General features: G+C 38.0%; 1 protein-coding gene across 3 annotated transcripts in view; it reads right to left on the reverse strand.

Moving 5' to 3' along the window:
- Positions 1–5386: 5386 nt before the first annotated feature.
- PHACTR2 (phosphatase and actin regulator 2) overlaps positions 5387–17437 on the reverse strand; it is a 327486-nt gene continuing 315435 nt past the window's right edge. For all 3 annotated transcript variants that reach the window (XM_082249936.1, XM_082249935.1, XM_082249937.1), the window contains 2 exons: positions 7545–7621; positions 5387–5937 (listed from right to left, as the gene is read on the reverse strand). In XM_082249936.1, the coding sequence (XP_082106062.1) occupies positions 5922–5937; positions 7545–7621 (93 nt within the window). In that variant the 3' untranslated portion in view covers positions 5387–5921. The remainder of the gene's footprint in view (positions 5938–7544; positions 7622–17437) is intronic.

Below are 17437 nucleotides of genomic sequence, written 5' to 3' on the forward strand. Positions count from 1 at the left end.
GAATTATTAGAAATCACCAGTATGTTCTGCCCAATTGCTGGTTCTTTATTTCTTGTTTGTTTTGTACAGTCATATACAAAGAGGTTAACAGAATGTTAATACTGTAGGAAATATAATTTTTAGTAGTATCCTTTATTTCACTCCCCCATACAATCATATATGGTCATGTTGAACAGCATCTGACTATTATTGCCAATGGCTTGTGAAATCTAAAAATGACTGTTATCTTACTTATGAAATTAAAAACTTAAATCTGAGACATGGGGGAAATAGGAACCATCATTTGTTTTTCTTTGTGGAAGCACAAAGTGCATCCAGAAGTGATCACCACAGGTACTCGCTGGCTGTGGAGAAAGCCACAAATAGTTTTGACCGCTGGTGTCCTGTCATAATAGTAAAGGAGGCCGGCGACTGCATCTAGCTGCTCACAGACGCAGCAGGAATCAGACGATTCCTGCCAATACAATTCGCACAGGCCTAAATTGCCGGGGGGAATGTAGTCTTAAGCAGCAACAGAGTGCAGACATGTCATTACCAGAACATAGCAAATCAAAAGGTAAGATTGCTTATATTCTTTAGGAAAAAAATCTGCAAATCAGATCATCAAGAATTTATTTGCTTTGATTTAAGAATTTAATTGGTTTTAATATGCTTTAAGGCTTTTTTTAAATTGTTTATTAATACAATCGTGTTTTGTCATTTCAAGTAAGGTCCTCAATTTCCTTTGTCTGTGCTCTGTCCATATCTTGGCCTTCACTATAAAAAAATGAAAAAAAAATCACCTGGCTTTACCTAACCAAAATGGCAGCCTGTAATGGTGGCCTACGCTAATTAGCATTGACAATCCTGGAGGTCTTTGCTAGAGAGTTTAAATGAAAACTTACAGACTTTATAACATACAAATAAACAAAAGTAGAACGGTCCCAAAATGCCTGTGCAATTGATTTTTCAATATTAAGGGTTTTATTAGAATGTCATATTAAATACTTCTCTTCTATACTTGAGTTTTACACAAAATAATCTTCCTTGCATAGCCTGTGAAGACAGACCTGTTTTACTTTATTGCTTTAGTTATCCTTTTTTTTTTTTCTTAAAAATCCTCAACCTCACCACTGTAGCATTTTCTACAAATGCCCCATTTATTATTTGATGCAATTATAGCTGATGTGTAAATGTTATAAATCAAATACTGACACTTATTTTATTTTTATTAAAATATAGTTTGGGAATCTTTAAGAACAGCCTTAGTTCTTAATCTCTGCGTGCCAAGAGCAGAGGAGTAGCAATCATACTTTAAAAATTACTGGTCCCTATGCCAAGAAGGAAATGCCTATTTGCTTGACGCCAGCTAAAAGGAAGCAGAAGGCACTCTGTTTTTTAAGATTCCCATAATAATGTTTTGAAGCAATAATCTTACACATAAATTACCTTACTTTAGATAATCTTTTAAAATGACCAAAATGCATATACCCACTTATGAAGAAGATATATTCCACCAAAACTTTGTACAACTTTGTTCTTTTAAACTGTAAATCCATAACTTTAAACCAGTTTTTGGTGGACATCAGCAGTTTAAACAGTCTGTTACAACTCTCATGGGTCATAGCCATTAGATCTACCCAAAAAGTTACTAGCTTTGACCTGCATTGCAGGCAGCCATGAAGCTCTGACTTTGTGGCTGCTCTCTCTGAATTCACCTGGGGTGAAGCTATCCCATAATAGCCAATGCAGGCAGGCAAACTCCTAATCAGGCATCCTTCCAATAAAGTCCTGAAAAGAAAATACCTAAAAACCTATTTAAAGAGGAACATTTTTATTTTTTTTAAATGGCAGCTACAAATACTGTAACTGCTAACTTTTACAAATCTGGTACTTACTAGTGTCTGGGGTCCAGCGCCGTCTTACTGCTGCGGGTCCCTGGCATTACCATCTTGGATAAAGGGGCTGCAGCGCATTCCTGAGGAACCCCAGCCGGATTGCCACAGCACTTTGTAAATGGTGCAGGGTTGTGGGAGGTGCTGGGGCATGGGACGTTATCTTCGCCTAGACAAGGATTGCAGGAGCGGGTACCCATTGAAACCAGTATTCGCTCCCCTCCCTCTTAAAAACCTGTAACTGGGTTACAGGTTGGGGGGGAGAGAGCAAAGCAGCGGGACTTCACTTTGAGTTTTCGGCCATCAAAAAGTGAAGAATTACATTTTCCAAATAAATGACAACACTGTAAAAGCGGAATTTAAAGATATCCCTTCAAACTGGAAATAATACGGAATGTCGGGAACATCTGCAACTTGACTAAAGTCTACATGCTATGTTGTATGCTGTACATTTTCAATACTCAAAACAAACTGCATATTTTAGAAATCATGCTGTGCAAATACAGTGAATCTGTCACTGGTTTCATTACATCAATGTGCCCACATACATAAATACATCTACATCATGGAGACACTCCAAACACTAGCTCAGGTAGGAGGCAGTTTGTTTGAAATAGGTATATCAGTAAATGTCAGTTGTAAAATGACTTCCATGCCACTAATGTTTTGTACTTTTATTTGGCTAAAGAAATAAAGTAACAAATCAGAATCTGTTTTAGAAATTGATCTTTCAATAGCACTGAGATGTCATTAAGTACAGTATATACCCTGTTCTATACCTTGTCATACTTTAGAATTAAAAACATCAAGGAAGATTGTCATTTTTTTCATGTGCATGGATCTCTTATAGAAGTTAACACTTTTCCATTGTGTGCAAGAACACACAATCATTTTGCATATTGATAATGCCAGTAATTAAGGCTAAAATGCCTCATATCTTTTAGAATTTAAGATTTTTTTTTTTTTTTTACACTCTTTAAAATAATAAAACACAACATCATCTTTATATACACACAATCATAATAGAAAATAAATTCTAATACTGATAATTCAGGCATTAGCATAGTTTGTAAGACACAAATTGTACAGTGTTAAAGCATTTTGATCTTGATTTGAATTTGGCAGGTAAACAGATAAACTGGCCATAATTATAACAAATGGCACTATGGTAAAGCTTTTGACAATTAAAAATAAAACTCCAAGACATTTACTACTGCCTCTTGCCTGCGACTTGAATACAGAAAAAATAGTTATTCAATTAGACAATTCCAAGATGATGTGCAAAGTATAGAGATTCATAACAATAATTCAGAACATATCTATTGGACTGTGCTATGGATTACTGAAATCACTCACTTGATTTTTTTTTATTATTTACCACATTCCATTCACAATATCAAAGGCTCATTAAGCTGAAAGAGGCTGTGGAACACACCTATACGGTTTTAAAACAGGCCTAAACTCTAAAGTTAGAATTTCTTTAATCATCCAGGCACTCATAAGTAAGGGCTCTTTCACACTGGCAGCCAGAGAACAGTAAAAACAAGTGGCTGTGGTGCAGTTTTACCCCAACCCTGGCCGCCCACTGAAATTCTGCATAGTTTCAAGTGGCACCGTCTGTTAAACTCGCCCATTGAGATCAATCAGCTGCACCACAACCAAAAGCGCTTGGCTCGCAGTTGCGGCATGATCTTGCAGTGTAAGATTTGCCATTTGGCAATTTAAAAAGTAAAATAAAAAAAAGCAAGCAAGCATTACCGCCTGTCTGAAAAAGCCCTAAGGGAGGTAGAGTACAGGGGTGAAGGGCTGAAGAAATGCACCCATCAGTAGATCCAATCTATTGCAGAGCTATTGCAGGTCAGATGACTTAACACAACCTGCTTTTTTTTTTTTTTCAAGCTGTTAAATCTTTCGCATTTCATACTCTACCAACCCTCTTTAAAGCATGCTTGTTTCATTGAAGCAGACCTAACTGTGTGTTATACAGCACTTCTTCGAGGCGGGATCTACAAAATGAGGATTCTATAAAATTTAGCTCCATGTTCACTTTCTGTGAGTCGCTGCTAAAGTAATAAAAAGTATATGGCATTTTAATTACCCAGGTGATTTTTTTTCAGATATTGATCCAGCTTAGTACTAAACTGTGCCATTTAAAGTTGAACTCCAAACAAATAGCTAATACACTGTTAAAATATATGTAAAAGCTATACCTGCTAAGATGTTTGTAACTTTGTTCAGCCACTTTTGTAATTTTCACAAATATAATGCCAAGCCACTATCAATAATTATTTAATTCCTGTTGCAGTTTTGCTCTTTGAGTCATCTGTCTTATCACCGGACCAAGGATAACCAGTGTCTAAAAACATTACAGACTGACAGCACTTCCCAATGCAACAGAGCCTATTTGGCTTTTACTGCACAATCACCCACTCTCAAACTGATATCTGCTATTAGGACGATTGTGGGATGATATGAGAAAAGCAGATTGCCATCTTTTAATCCCACATATAAGCATGTTTGTGTGTTTATATATATATATATATATATATATATATATATATACACACATATATACATACATATATACACACACACACACACACACACACATATATGTATATTTGCTAGGAGTTCCACTATAATAATTCTAAAAACACTGAAACTAGCTCTAGCTTTTGTAAATCAGCTCTCATTTGTGTAACTACAATATATATATAGATACAAGCTGGATTTTGATTGGTTGCTATGACGACTATACTTTTTTGTACTTTATCCTCAAAATTTGTTCAATTTTCACACTGCTTACATTTTAATTCGAACAGGACCTAAAACTAACATTAGAATCAACTGCTTTATTGAAGGATTTCTTAAGTCTTCCAGTAGATGTATCTCAACCAACATATGCTTGGGATAAACTTAGCTTTCTTCTAAGAATATACACCTAAAACTGGTAATGGACAAACGAACAGGCCTCTTTTAGGTGTCAACAATATATCTGTTCACATTTTATGTTAAACACGGTACGTATAGTTAAATCTATTCTGCCCTTCAATAGAGTTAAGTGCTATGTATATTATATCATACATTTTTAGTGTAAACATTGCAGATAACCACAGGGCGCTATAGAATACATACATAATATACAATAAAATAAAATTAGTTACACTGTCATTGACATGCTTGAGTTCACATTTTTACAGAAAGGAGTGAATGTCAGAGATAGGTATTGATCCATGTGCCGATATTCTTGTGGTTCAGACAGAGCAGTCATTACAACTGTAAGCCTGGTAGTGTGGAGTGACTGTGGTCAGACTGTCTTAGTCTTCAAGTTTAAAAACTGGATCTGCATTGGTTACAGCACAAAATCTTTTTAGGAAGAAAAACTTTTAAGTTTTCAAAATTATTAACAACGTAATTTTCTTCCAGGCACAGTGCAATTGCAGATGATTCTGGGCATCTTCCAAGGTCTATACGGCGGAGGAATGCGGTATAATTTCCAGGAGCAATTTATACTTAAAATCTGTTTATCCTTTCATTAGGAAATAGTTAAGGAAACAATTATAGCTATTACTCTTATGAGATAATCCTTCCTATGTTTATCAATATTAAATTGTCTTCTGAAAAAGTTGGCAGCTATTCTCATTGATGTTACACGCAGAAGACATTTACCAAAGCTGAAAAACTCAGTAATTAATACAACTGCTCAGTGTTGGCTTTGATAAGTTGAGTGTGAGCAATGTAACACTTGAAAGGTGAGAAAAGTGTAGCCAACCTCAGGCCAGATAACCCTAAAAATTCTGTCTAAATGGTTAGTTGGTTGGTTTCTCTCATATTAGCCAAAGTTCACCTTTACAATGATAGGGAATCTACGACATGCAAAGGCTGCTGTTTTTCCAGTAATCCATTCTTTTACTTTCCTTCATGATATTCATTAAAGCTCCATAAATGTGCCCATGTTGAGAAGATTCAATATAGTGATGATTTAACTGGAAATTCCCATTTCCTGAACATAAACTCCCATGATAACTTGCAATTTGCTTTGTTCCCCTATGGACGATGAAATCTATAAGAAACAAACAAGTAAAGGTGAGATTTTAAAATATTGAAGTCAATTTTAGTGAACAGGCTCTTTTCATTTTTATATCTATATATATAGAAATCTATATTTTAAAGCAGTATTAAATTATCAGAGTAAACTGAGGAACTGCTATATAATACAACTGGAATAAGGTCAGAGGTTGACAAAACGAAGTTCCTTTACTTAAAGAGTAGATGATGTTCACTTAACAAACTATAACTATCCAATCATGTGCAACAAAAAATCCTATTATTGTTTTTAATTGACCTGGACACGATTAGATATGTAAATTGAACAGAAACATTACATTATTCACCAAGCTAAGTAAACGTTTACTTTGGTAGATAACCATATTCTACTCTTTAGTAAATCAGCTCCACTGACTGGCCATACAAGCAGGATTGCCAACTAATGATCAGCAAATCGACTGTGAAACCAGGCGACTTGGCAACCCAATAGTGAGTTTTTAAAAAAAATCTATGAATATAGGCAGAATTGTCCAATCTGCAAAGAGTCAATCAATCCATGAATTGTAACTGCCTGGATTACTAAATTTCTTGATTTTCAACAGATTAGACAGAACTATTCAGAAGAAATTGATGAACTACAATTCTCCAGATTTGCTTCTAACCATTCAGAAATTTACAGATAGTTTGTAAAATAATGCAGCTAAATTAGGTCTAAAAAGCCATTCAAAAGCTTTTAATTACTGCATTTGTGTATTAGGCATTTTCAATACATATTACATCTAAATGTAAGACACAGTTGAAAATGTATTTGGTGTTAGTTCACCAGACAATAGGTATCACTTTATATATCACATGTTATATATTACATTATTACTAAACTACTCCCTATAAAGTATTTCTGATGAACGTTAGATACTACTATCTATGTTGGTAGTTCTGCGATAGTACTGCAATATGTATCCATTACAAAAATGTTAGCTGTCTAGTGATTTTGGGGCAGTTGTACTAATTCTAATTTGGGGTTGGCAACCCTGCATACAAGGGAAGAGTTTTTATAATATTCAGTAAAGATTCAACCTTTGTATTAAGCAACAAAGTAATAGTAACTCACACTAGTTTTCTGCAATTTATGTGACTCGCACAATTTTACAGTGATCATTTGTTTCCGATCATTTGCAGCTTGAACAGTAGCAGATAATAATTTTAAACTGCTGAAAATATAAAAATTGTTTAAAGCAGCTGCCTTCAGAAAATCATTTTACAATGACATTTTTTTGTAAACAATAACTCCCAATTCTACAAGTCAGTGGTCATTTTTACACATATAATTACAAATGTATTTGATGTTGTTCAAGTCTTTATTGAACTGTAAGAAAAATCTTCCCATGTATGTAAGCCCTAAGCACAGCTGAGGCTAATAAGTAGAGTGGGTTGGGTTAGCATACAAGGGTGTAGCCTAACTTAACCAAAGAAAAACAGGTGCAGTGTATATACAGTAATGCCCACCAGTGTCCAATGTCAAAAAATATGATATGATGGTAAATGGAAAAAAATATAGTATACATTAATATATTAATACAGGATAAAGTTTTTAAGATGTAAAACAAACAAACAGGTTGTCACCTTGTAAACTGTCGACTTTCTTCATGTACTTCCATTTCTGTGCTTTTAAATTCATTAAGTTCTTTTCGAATGGCAGCCTTTGGAAATAAGAAAATGAGATCAAAAAAGGTTTTTACATTAGAAATATAGTGTCTTATTCTCCCATAAAACATATGCACCACCACACAAATCCATCAAGTAGAAGTATGCAGATTTGGAGAAACACATCTCTGAATTATGACCATTATCAGTCGACTTTTATGTTGCTGGCATCAGTTTGAAATCTTAACCCTCTTGTATTTTATGGTATTGTAACTGTATTGTCTTCCTATATATTGTTCTGAGCAAATTGTTGGTGCTAATTAAATCCTGCATTATAATAACAAAAATAATAATACTAATTAGCTTAAGATGCTTCAGAGATCATTTAGAAACCATCTAAGACAGGTGCATTAAACCTCCTCCTGACTTGCATTTGACCCTCTTCCAGCAGATTTAGCATTCCCATAGATTTGTATGGGAATGCAAAGCCCATTTGGCATGAAAAAGAGTCTGTCCACACAAGCCCTTACTGTCAACCCTCTGACTCTAAACTTGTATCATGCAGGAGTGTTAGGGGCTTTTGCTGGCAAATTAAATGAACGCCCCGACAGCTTGACACCTGTAAAAGCTTTTAAAACCTTTAGACACTTTTACAAGCGTCAGGCATTTTTTTCTGCAGAAACGCTGCTTGCCTTCTAGGAGAGCTCAATAAATGTCCTGTGTGCATGAGGCCTAAAACACTAGAAGACAATGCAGAGATGACAACTGTGCAATTGACTTATTAGGGAACATGCTTTCTCCGGGGAGGCGTATTCAAAATGGGAAGTCTGGGGTTCATTAATGGATCACAGACTACCTATTGAATACCTGCACCTACAAACGGATTCTGGTTTGAAAGACTTTATTGAATTCCATTGTATATACACATGGGGTCTCGATGATTCCAAACATTACACACTTTTGGAAAAATTATGAAATTGCAAAATTCAGAACCAGTCCTTCTCCCATCTTATCCTGGCTGTCAAAAGTAAAAGCAGCCACAGGCATTGGAACACCTTCCAGTGACTCCCAGTTATCTGAAAAGATGGTGAGTAATTGAGAAATTAATGTTGTTTGGTTTTGAGATTCAGCTAATTTGCATATTAGCTTCAAAACTTCCAAAAACAGACAAAATGTATACAGCAGGTTTACACAACTCTGTTAGAAACTATAGCAACATTTTCATTTAGGACTGATGTTTTTTTAAATAAGTAACAAACATTTCCTTAAAATGGTGTTTCACCTGGTGGTCCAGCCAGTAGGTCTGTTATTTTTCAAAATGACTTTTATAGACCAAGCGGTCTAGACAAAAGTAGTAGTTAGTGAGTTGACACAAATGATTTACCACTTACAGGGGTGCTTACAATGGACAACTTTTATTAATTTATAAAAACCCTTATCCTATAAGGAAAAAAAACAGTTGGTGTAACTGCTTACTTCAGGATATTAAGTATCATCTGGAGTTCAGCTTCAAATGGTTTGTCAAATCTAAGGCTGGCCCATAGAAGATAATTTTTTTCCCAGCAGTGCAATTGTATTCTAACAGCAAGGAATCCTCCGCTGTCAATTTCACCGATCAGCATTGCAGCGAATTGGCTGCAGTGGCTGATCAAATAAAAGTTTTGCAACAGTCTTGGTCCACAGAAGTTAATCTTTGAATTGACATTCTGTGGAGCAGGAATGGTCATTAATGGATCAATGCTGATTTGGCCAAATTTTTATTTAACTATGGCCAACTTTAATCTGCTAGTCTAATACTACCATCCCCCCACAGACTGACAATACTGCTGTCTTAAGGTGTCTGCTTTACTTTGTAATTCAGAATATAGACTCTCTAAGACAGGAAGTGTGTTACTGGCTGGATCACTAAGTAAAAGGAAAAAAAAATCTAAAAAGACCTAATGCAGCCACCACATCTAAGGAAAATTGCACTGCAATAAAATGGGATTTTTGGACTTACAGTGAAATCCATTTTTCTCAACAGACACAGTGCTTAATAAATCATAACTACTGGGTTATATTGCCTCCTCCAGGAGTAGGACTAGGCAGAACAAAAAGCACCTGGCTACACCCATGGGCCATCCTCAGCTTGGTATTATATAACCCCCCTCTTTACTCTAGGTAATCAGTTTAGTAGCAAGCAGTATTAGAATTATCAGAACTCCATAGAGGGGTGGGTGCTGTGTCCTTAAACTCAGATAAATTGATTTTATGGCAAGTACAAAAATCCCATTTTTCTCTTTAGTTCATCGACGGACTCCGCGCTCCATAAATCATAACTACTGTGATGTCCAAAAGCAGTGCCAAAAGGAAAATGAGGGGTGGGGAAAATAACCCAAGGCTAAACATAAGAGTCCTTAACCAAGACACAGGAGCCTTAACCAGATCACAGGAGCCCCGTCTGAAAAATAAAAGTTTAAAGAAAAACACCCCTCAAGAGGGAACAGCTCCTCTTAAACAGCAGCCTGCAAAACTTTGCGGCCAAAAGAAGCATCCGCAGATGCCAAAGTATCTACCTTATAGAATTGTGAATGTATGCACCGACGATCCAAGTGGCCACTTGCAAACTTGCGATATTGATGCCTGATGATGGAAGACCCAAGAACCACTCCGTGCCAGATTAGAATGTGCTGTGACAGGGAAAGGTGGAACCTGACCTTTAATGGAATAGGTCTGAGTCACCGTCTGTCTGACCATCTGGAGATGGTAGCCAAAGAAGCAGCCAGCACTTTTCTTGGTCCGTCTGTAACCACAAAAAGCGAGTCTGACCTCCAAAAGGACTCAGTAGCTGCCAGATACACCCGAATCGCACGAGCCACATCCAAGGTATGCAAAGCAAATTCCTTAGGATGAGCCGGCTTGAAACACAAGGAAGGCGACACAATGTCCTCATTCAATTGGAAGTAAGAGAGAACTTTGGGCAGGAATGATGGACAGGGACGAAGAACCACTTTATCCCTGTGGACCACTAAATGGGGACTGCGACAGGGCAATGCCGCCAATTCTGATACCCTGCCGAACGAGGTATTACCCTGTGGCACCATCGGGCTACACAAACATGGCAGCCAACCAGAGACCAGACTAGGGGGAAAACGGCTGCCATCAACTACAGCATGCTGCCAGGATCTTCCCTCTGCAACGCTGCACCCTCTGCAAGGGGACCCCATCCTAAAAGGTAGGACACACGTTAGGGGAAACTCCACTGCGCACTCTGCACTGGTCTCTGCACTGGGACCCCCCCCCTCACTACCCACACAGCAAACAGTGGGGCATGCACCTAGGGGTCTCCTACACTAGGACCCCTCCAGACTACCAGGGCAGGACACACTATCCCAGGACCCTTACAGAGTGGGGATAGCAGGGGGGAGACCCCAGGGGTTTCCGCTGCATCCCCTGCCCTGGGACCCCCACCAGATTCCAGGTCCAGACAGGGGGAAAGGGAGTGGGGGAAGCCCAGCTCACTGAGGGATTTTTGAGGGTGGGAGGAGGGAACCTGCAGGCAGGTCCGACCATCCCTGGAGGTTACCCAAGTCCACAAAAATGCCAAAAGGTGAGAGGGGGGACTGTACTTACCCTTTTATGGTGCGGGTAACGCTCCAGAGAGAATCCTCGCCACCGAAGTAGGGGAGATGTCAGCCAAAGGACTGCTGCAACTTGGACCCAAGCCCGGTCGTATGCGACCCTGCGAGGCATTTAACTCACGGGCCAGCCTCTGTCCATGAAGCTACGTCGCAGCTGACCTAGCGCATAGCTGCGGTCTGCACTTGATCCCTGGCTGGGCTGGGTGGACCACTGGATCTAGATTATCCAGCCTGCCGCCCAGCCCATCAGTTGATTGTAGATCTCCTGAGAGAAAAAAAATTGCTAGGACCAGAGATGCCAGCTGGGATTCTAGATCCTTACTCCTGACTAGAAAGATTAAAACTAATTACCTAAAGCAGAGAGGAGGTTATTTACCTAGCTGAGGATGGCCCATGGGCATAGCCAGGTGTTTTTTGTTCTGCCTAGTCCTACTCCTGGAGGAGGCAATATAACCCAATAGTTATGATTTATGGAGCGATGTGTCCGTCAATGAACGAAAAAGAAATAACATTTTTTGATTTTGGTTTAACCACTTAGGGACCACCCCACGTACATTTACTGCGGCAAGGTGGCCCTTAAGTGCAAAATCACGTATCTGTACGGGTTTCTCGTCAGTGGCTCTGGGCACGCGTGTGATTGGGCACAGGCAAAGCCAATCAGCGGGTCCTCTGCGAAGGCCGCCAGAACATGTAAACAAAGCTGACAACTATTCTGTCACAGAGGGAGAGAGGGATCTTGTGTTCCTGCTAATCAGGAACACAGATGTCTCTCTTCCTCCAGTCAGTCTATCCCCCGCACAGTAAGAAATCACACCCAGGGAACACAGTTAACCATTTGATTGCCCCTGATGTTAACCCCTTTCTTGCCAGTTTATACAGTGCATTTTTTTTTATTTAGCACTGATCACTGTATTGGTGTCCCTGATCCCCAAAAAGTGTAACTTTGTGTCAGATTTGCCAGCTGCAATGTCGCAGTCCTGCTAAAAATCACTGATCACTGCATAACTATTAAAAACAAAAAATTAAACAAATAAAAAGTCCATAAATCTATAGTTTGTAGACGCTATAACCTTTGCGCTAACCAATCAATATACGCTTTTTGTGATTTTTGTTTTTACCAAACATATGTAGCAGAATACAAACTGGTCTAGATTAATGAAGAAATTCGATTTTTTACATTTTTTTTATTAGAGCAGAAAAAAAAAAACATTGTTTTTTTTTTTTTTAAATGGTTGTTTTTTTTTTGTTTATAGCGCAAAAAATGAAATACTGCAGAGGTGATCAAATACCAGTAAAAGAAAGCTCTATTTGTGGGAAAAAATGACATCAATTTTATTTGGGGACAGCGTCGCACAACTGCGCAATTGTCAGTTAAAGCAGCGCAGTGCCGTATCGCAAAAAAAAGCCTGCTCATTAAGGGGGTAAAACCTTCCACGGCTGAAGTGGTTTGTACGCCTTTGAACTCCTGTTTTTTGGCTGTGGAACATTGTTCATCCATGTTTTTAGTAGTCACATGCTGAATACAGTTCTGAGTTGCAACAATTATTTTTGTGTAACGGTAAAATGGTTTGAACGAATTGCAATTTGTTAACAGATGGATAATTTCAAAGAACATCTCATTTAATTAGAGGGAAAAAAAACAACAGAGAGACATTTGGTAATCCTTTAAGAGCACAGACAGAGAAGAGGAGGCAGCCTTCTAATTAGAAGCTGCAGGCTTCTCTCTGTGCTGGTCTCAAGGCTGCCAAAATGTTAGGTGTAGAAGGGTTTACTGGGCTTTGATAAAACTAACACAAGTTATAATCTCCGATGTTGGGATTGATAGCACAATAACCAGCTCCTGAACCTTTAATCTGTCTATATCCTCTGCTGATTCTAGCCTGGTGTTGTTTTCTTTGTATGAGAGGCGTACCATCTGCTGACCTATTTTCCTTTCTGATTCCTCGAAAACTAAATAACATGTAAAGAGAAACTTTTCCAAATGTCTGAGAATTTACAAAGCACCGCTCTATTTTGGGGAATCATCAGATTTGTTATTTGCAATGATTCATTACTGGAAAATAGTTACCCTTTATTGATCACATTAAATCCAGTTTTAGATTGGCTGACCTTGATACGTTTATAGCTATATGTCCAATGAAAAAAAGAATTACAATATTTTAAAAATCATTACTCAATCATTACTCATTACAATTGTGTGTTGGAGTGCTAAAAGTTTTGTGCACAAGTGTCCCAGCACAGAAGACAAGATTTCTTCTGAAGATTCCAACACCCTAACCCCCCAAAACCCTAACCCTTTAACCCTCCCTTGGGACTAAATTAACCCTTTTTTGCAGATATGTATCTTCTGCACCAGAGTTCTCCAATGCAAGAAAACTACAAGTTCAACATTTCACAATCTATTCAATAGCATAGAATGAAACAAAGTGCAGTTTGTCATAGTAACAAATTCAATTTCATTTTTTATTATAATATAATAAAATTAGTGGTAAAAATGCTAATGTTGTTTTAGCAGTGAATATGCATAGCAAAACTATATTCCGAAAATACACTTATTTTAATACAAATATTTTAAGATAATAAGTTGCAAACAGTAGTAAATTTATTAACAAATGTCCTGTGGCAATTAACTAGTTGCAGACCTTGGGTGTTCAACACACGTACAAAAAAGCTTCATCATTGCAAACATAGGGAGTCCAGTCTCTCTGCTCTGCTTCTGGACCCCCCCCCCCCCCCCCTCCAAGTGTACTGTAATTGTCAGCTATGATTATTTAGAGTCGGCAGCTCTGTCAAAAAAGTAGCCTGAATCAGTGTTTTCATAAAAAAAGACTGCTCAAGATTATAAAGACACAAAGTAACATATTGGTACATTTGTATCTGTCTATGTATCTGCAGATCAAAGAGATGAATGTAGATCTGCAAATTATGTCAATTAAAGCAACCTGACAAATAAAAATGTATTTATTTTTTTTTTTTTTTATAAAATGTTCCTTTGTTTAGGGGTTACTTAATTGTAATACTCTAATCAGTCCTAATTAACTCCTTGGTCTCCTATCTTCAACTATTCATTTCCTTCTAATTTCTTGTTTGTTTCAATTTAATTACTATTAATATTTAAACTTTTTTTGTTTGGTCTAATTTTTTACATATTTTAACATATACCAGTAAGTAACTTTGCAATGCTTTGTTTATACCAGAATCATAATTTTAGTAATCTTAGAGCCCATTCACACTAGCGCGACTTGTGAGGCGACTTGTGTGCCCTCAAGTCGCCCCAAGTCGCTTGACATAACAAAAGCAATGTTAATCAATCAGTGCCGTCTTAATTGGCACTACTGAAGTCGCTCCGACTTCAGAAAAGGGTCCTGTACTACTTTGAGGCGACTTGTGATCCCACTTGTCCCATATAGTTCAATGGGAGTCGCCTCCTTATCTTAACTGAAGCGACTTGTGATCCGACTTGTGATCAGACTTTCCATAAAAATGGTCCTGAACAAGAAACAAAAGAGCATTTCTCTTATAATTTTTATTAGAACAGGAATATGGCTTCTCTACACCTGGCCGTTTTTCCTGCAGACATTTATCTGGCATTTTTGGAGGCAGGCATGACTTTATTTGGATTTAATGTCTGGGGGGTCTAAAAAGTGTACCTGTAAAGTTTCATCTCTGTAGCATGTCCAGAACCAGAAAAAAAGAGCATTTTTCTTATAATTTTTATTAGAACAGGAATAGGTCTTCTCTCCACCTGGCCGTTTTTCTTGCAGGCATTTATCGGGCATTTTTGGAGGCAGGCATGACTTTTTTTTTGGTTTAGTGTCTGGGGGGTCCAAAAAGTGTCCCTGTGAAAAAAAAAGTCATGCCTGCCTCCAAAAATGCCCGATAAATGCCTGCAAGAAAAACGGCCAGGTGGAGAGAAGCCATATTCATGTTCTAATAAAAATTATAAGAAAAATGCTCTTTTTTTTCTGGTTCTGGACATGCTACAGAGATGAAACTTCACAGGGACACTTTTTGGACCCCCCAGACACTAAATCCAAAAAAAAGTCATGCCTGCCTCCAAAAATGCCCGATAAATGCCTGCAAGAAAAACGGCCAGGTGGAGAAAAGACATATTCCTGTTCTAATAAAAATTATAAGAAAAATGCTCTTTTTTTCCTGTTTCTGGACATGCTACAGAGCTGAAACTTCACAGGTACACTTTTTAGACCCCCCAGACACTAAAGACATGCCTGCCTAGAAAGACGCCCAAAAAATGCCCGATAAATGCCGGCAAAAAAAAAACAGGAAAGGGAAATTAGGTCACAACACATCATATTCTGATTGGCCAAATACAAAGTCCTACAAAGTCGTTTTGCGTAAAATAATTCACAAGTCTCGCTGAAGTCGCGCCAAAGTCACGCTAAGTTGCGCTGAAGTCGCGCTGAAGTCACACTAAAAGTCGCCCCTTATGAGGCGACTTTAGTGGTCGCGGCAGTGTGAACCAGCTCTCAAACAGAATAAATTACAGCAGTAACACGTTTTTTAAACACTGCTAAAAAAAAAAAAAAAAAAAAAAAAAAAAAGAGCCTTTTGTTTAGTTTTGTTGCATTTTATTATCCAAGGATAGCGAAAAAAAATCATTGTTGCAAGACAATATCTTTAATGAAAAGAAAGCCTTGTTTGTTCTTAAGACAAAACAATATACAAATTACTCGGTTATCTTTAGTAATGAAAAAGTTACTGCTGAATAAACAGCTCCATAGCAGAAATGTAGAAATTACTTTGGTCCATAGAGGGTGCATAGGTGTGAGAGACAAAGTGGTTAATACTGATCACATGTGGAAGGTCTATTTAGTGAACATATGGGAGTGTCTATGGGACACAAATACAGGCTTCTAAAGTAAAAATAGTTTACCTTAATTTATTTCCTGCATTAAAGTAGAACTATAGGCAAAACATTTTTTTTTCATTTTGGATAAAGCAAGGGAGAGTTATAACCCCTGTCAGATCTTTTTTATTTATTTTTTGCCATCTGTGTCCCATTTGGGAGATTTCCCTTCAGTTCCTGCCCCATAGCCAAACAGGAAGTGAGAGGAAATCCCTGAAAACTAAGGGAATTCCATGGGGACCTCTAGGTCACCAGAACTAGTGTCCCCGATGGGAAGATTTCCGCTTTATTACTTTTCAGGGGAAAACCCAAAATGTTGGATTTTCTTTTACTTTCGCTTTCAATGATAATGGTAAACAGAACAAATAGAGAGACTGAATAACTCGGGCACAGATAGCAAAAAAAAAAAAAAAAAAAAAAAGAAGGACAACTTTTCTTATTCCTCTACCCTCTATCTAAAACTAAAGAAAAACATTTTGTCTTTAGTTATACTTTAAGGTAAAAAACCTTGCCATTACCTATCCTACCCTCTTGTTCCTAAACACTTACCTGACTTCTCTCACTGATCAAGCGCTGTCCTGGCTGTAGCAGCAAAGCTCTCTTCCTGGTTGGTCTCACAGGAGAAACTGAGAGCAGCAGGAGCCATAAGCTACTGCTGCTGTCAGTCAAACCCCTGTGAGGAGGGAGCAGGGGCGTGGCTTACTGGCGCTGTGTGTTGATGGACACACATAGTCTGGCTTGGAAGCAGGCCCACACAGGTATCCCCATAGCACACAGGTTGCTAAGGGGGCACTTGGAAGGGGGAGTGGACAGTGCTGGTAAAGGACTGCCAAAGAGGAGGGAAAGGGACCATTCTGAGCAAAGCAGGTAAGCCATAACATATTATTTATTTTTAAAAAAAAAAGAAGAAAACTAACTTTAGTATCACTTGAAAGATCACCAGTTAGTGGCATCTAGTGGGACATCTACCTATATCACAAGTGTGCATGTTTATACATTCAGCAGACATACCCCTGGTGCTAATTATATGCTGGCAGAACTTTTACTTTCAATAGACACACCCCTGGGGCTATCTATATCCTGCTGGAATACCCATTTATGTAACATATATGAGTATGTTTGTGCGTTTGTTAGCAGGCACACCCCTGAGCTATCTATATCCTGGTGAAATACCCACTTATATCACACATATGTGCACGTTTATACATTAAGCAGACACACCCTTGGTGCTAGTTATATCCTGGCTGAATATCTACTTACAACACACGTGTGCATGCTTATACATTCAGCAGACACCCCTCTGCTGCCTGGTGGAGTATCTACAGGCCTGAAAAATCTATCACGCTAATGTATTTTTTCATTTATTGTTTGAAGGTTGGTCTAAG

The sequence above is a fragment of the Pelophylax lessonae genome (genome assembly GCF_965119305.1).
Source record: "Pelophylax lessonae genome assembly, chromosome: 3".
NCBI classification, from domain to species: domain Eukaryota; kingdom Metazoa; phylum Chordata; class Amphibia; order Anura; family Ranidae; genus Pelophylax; species Pelophylax lessonae.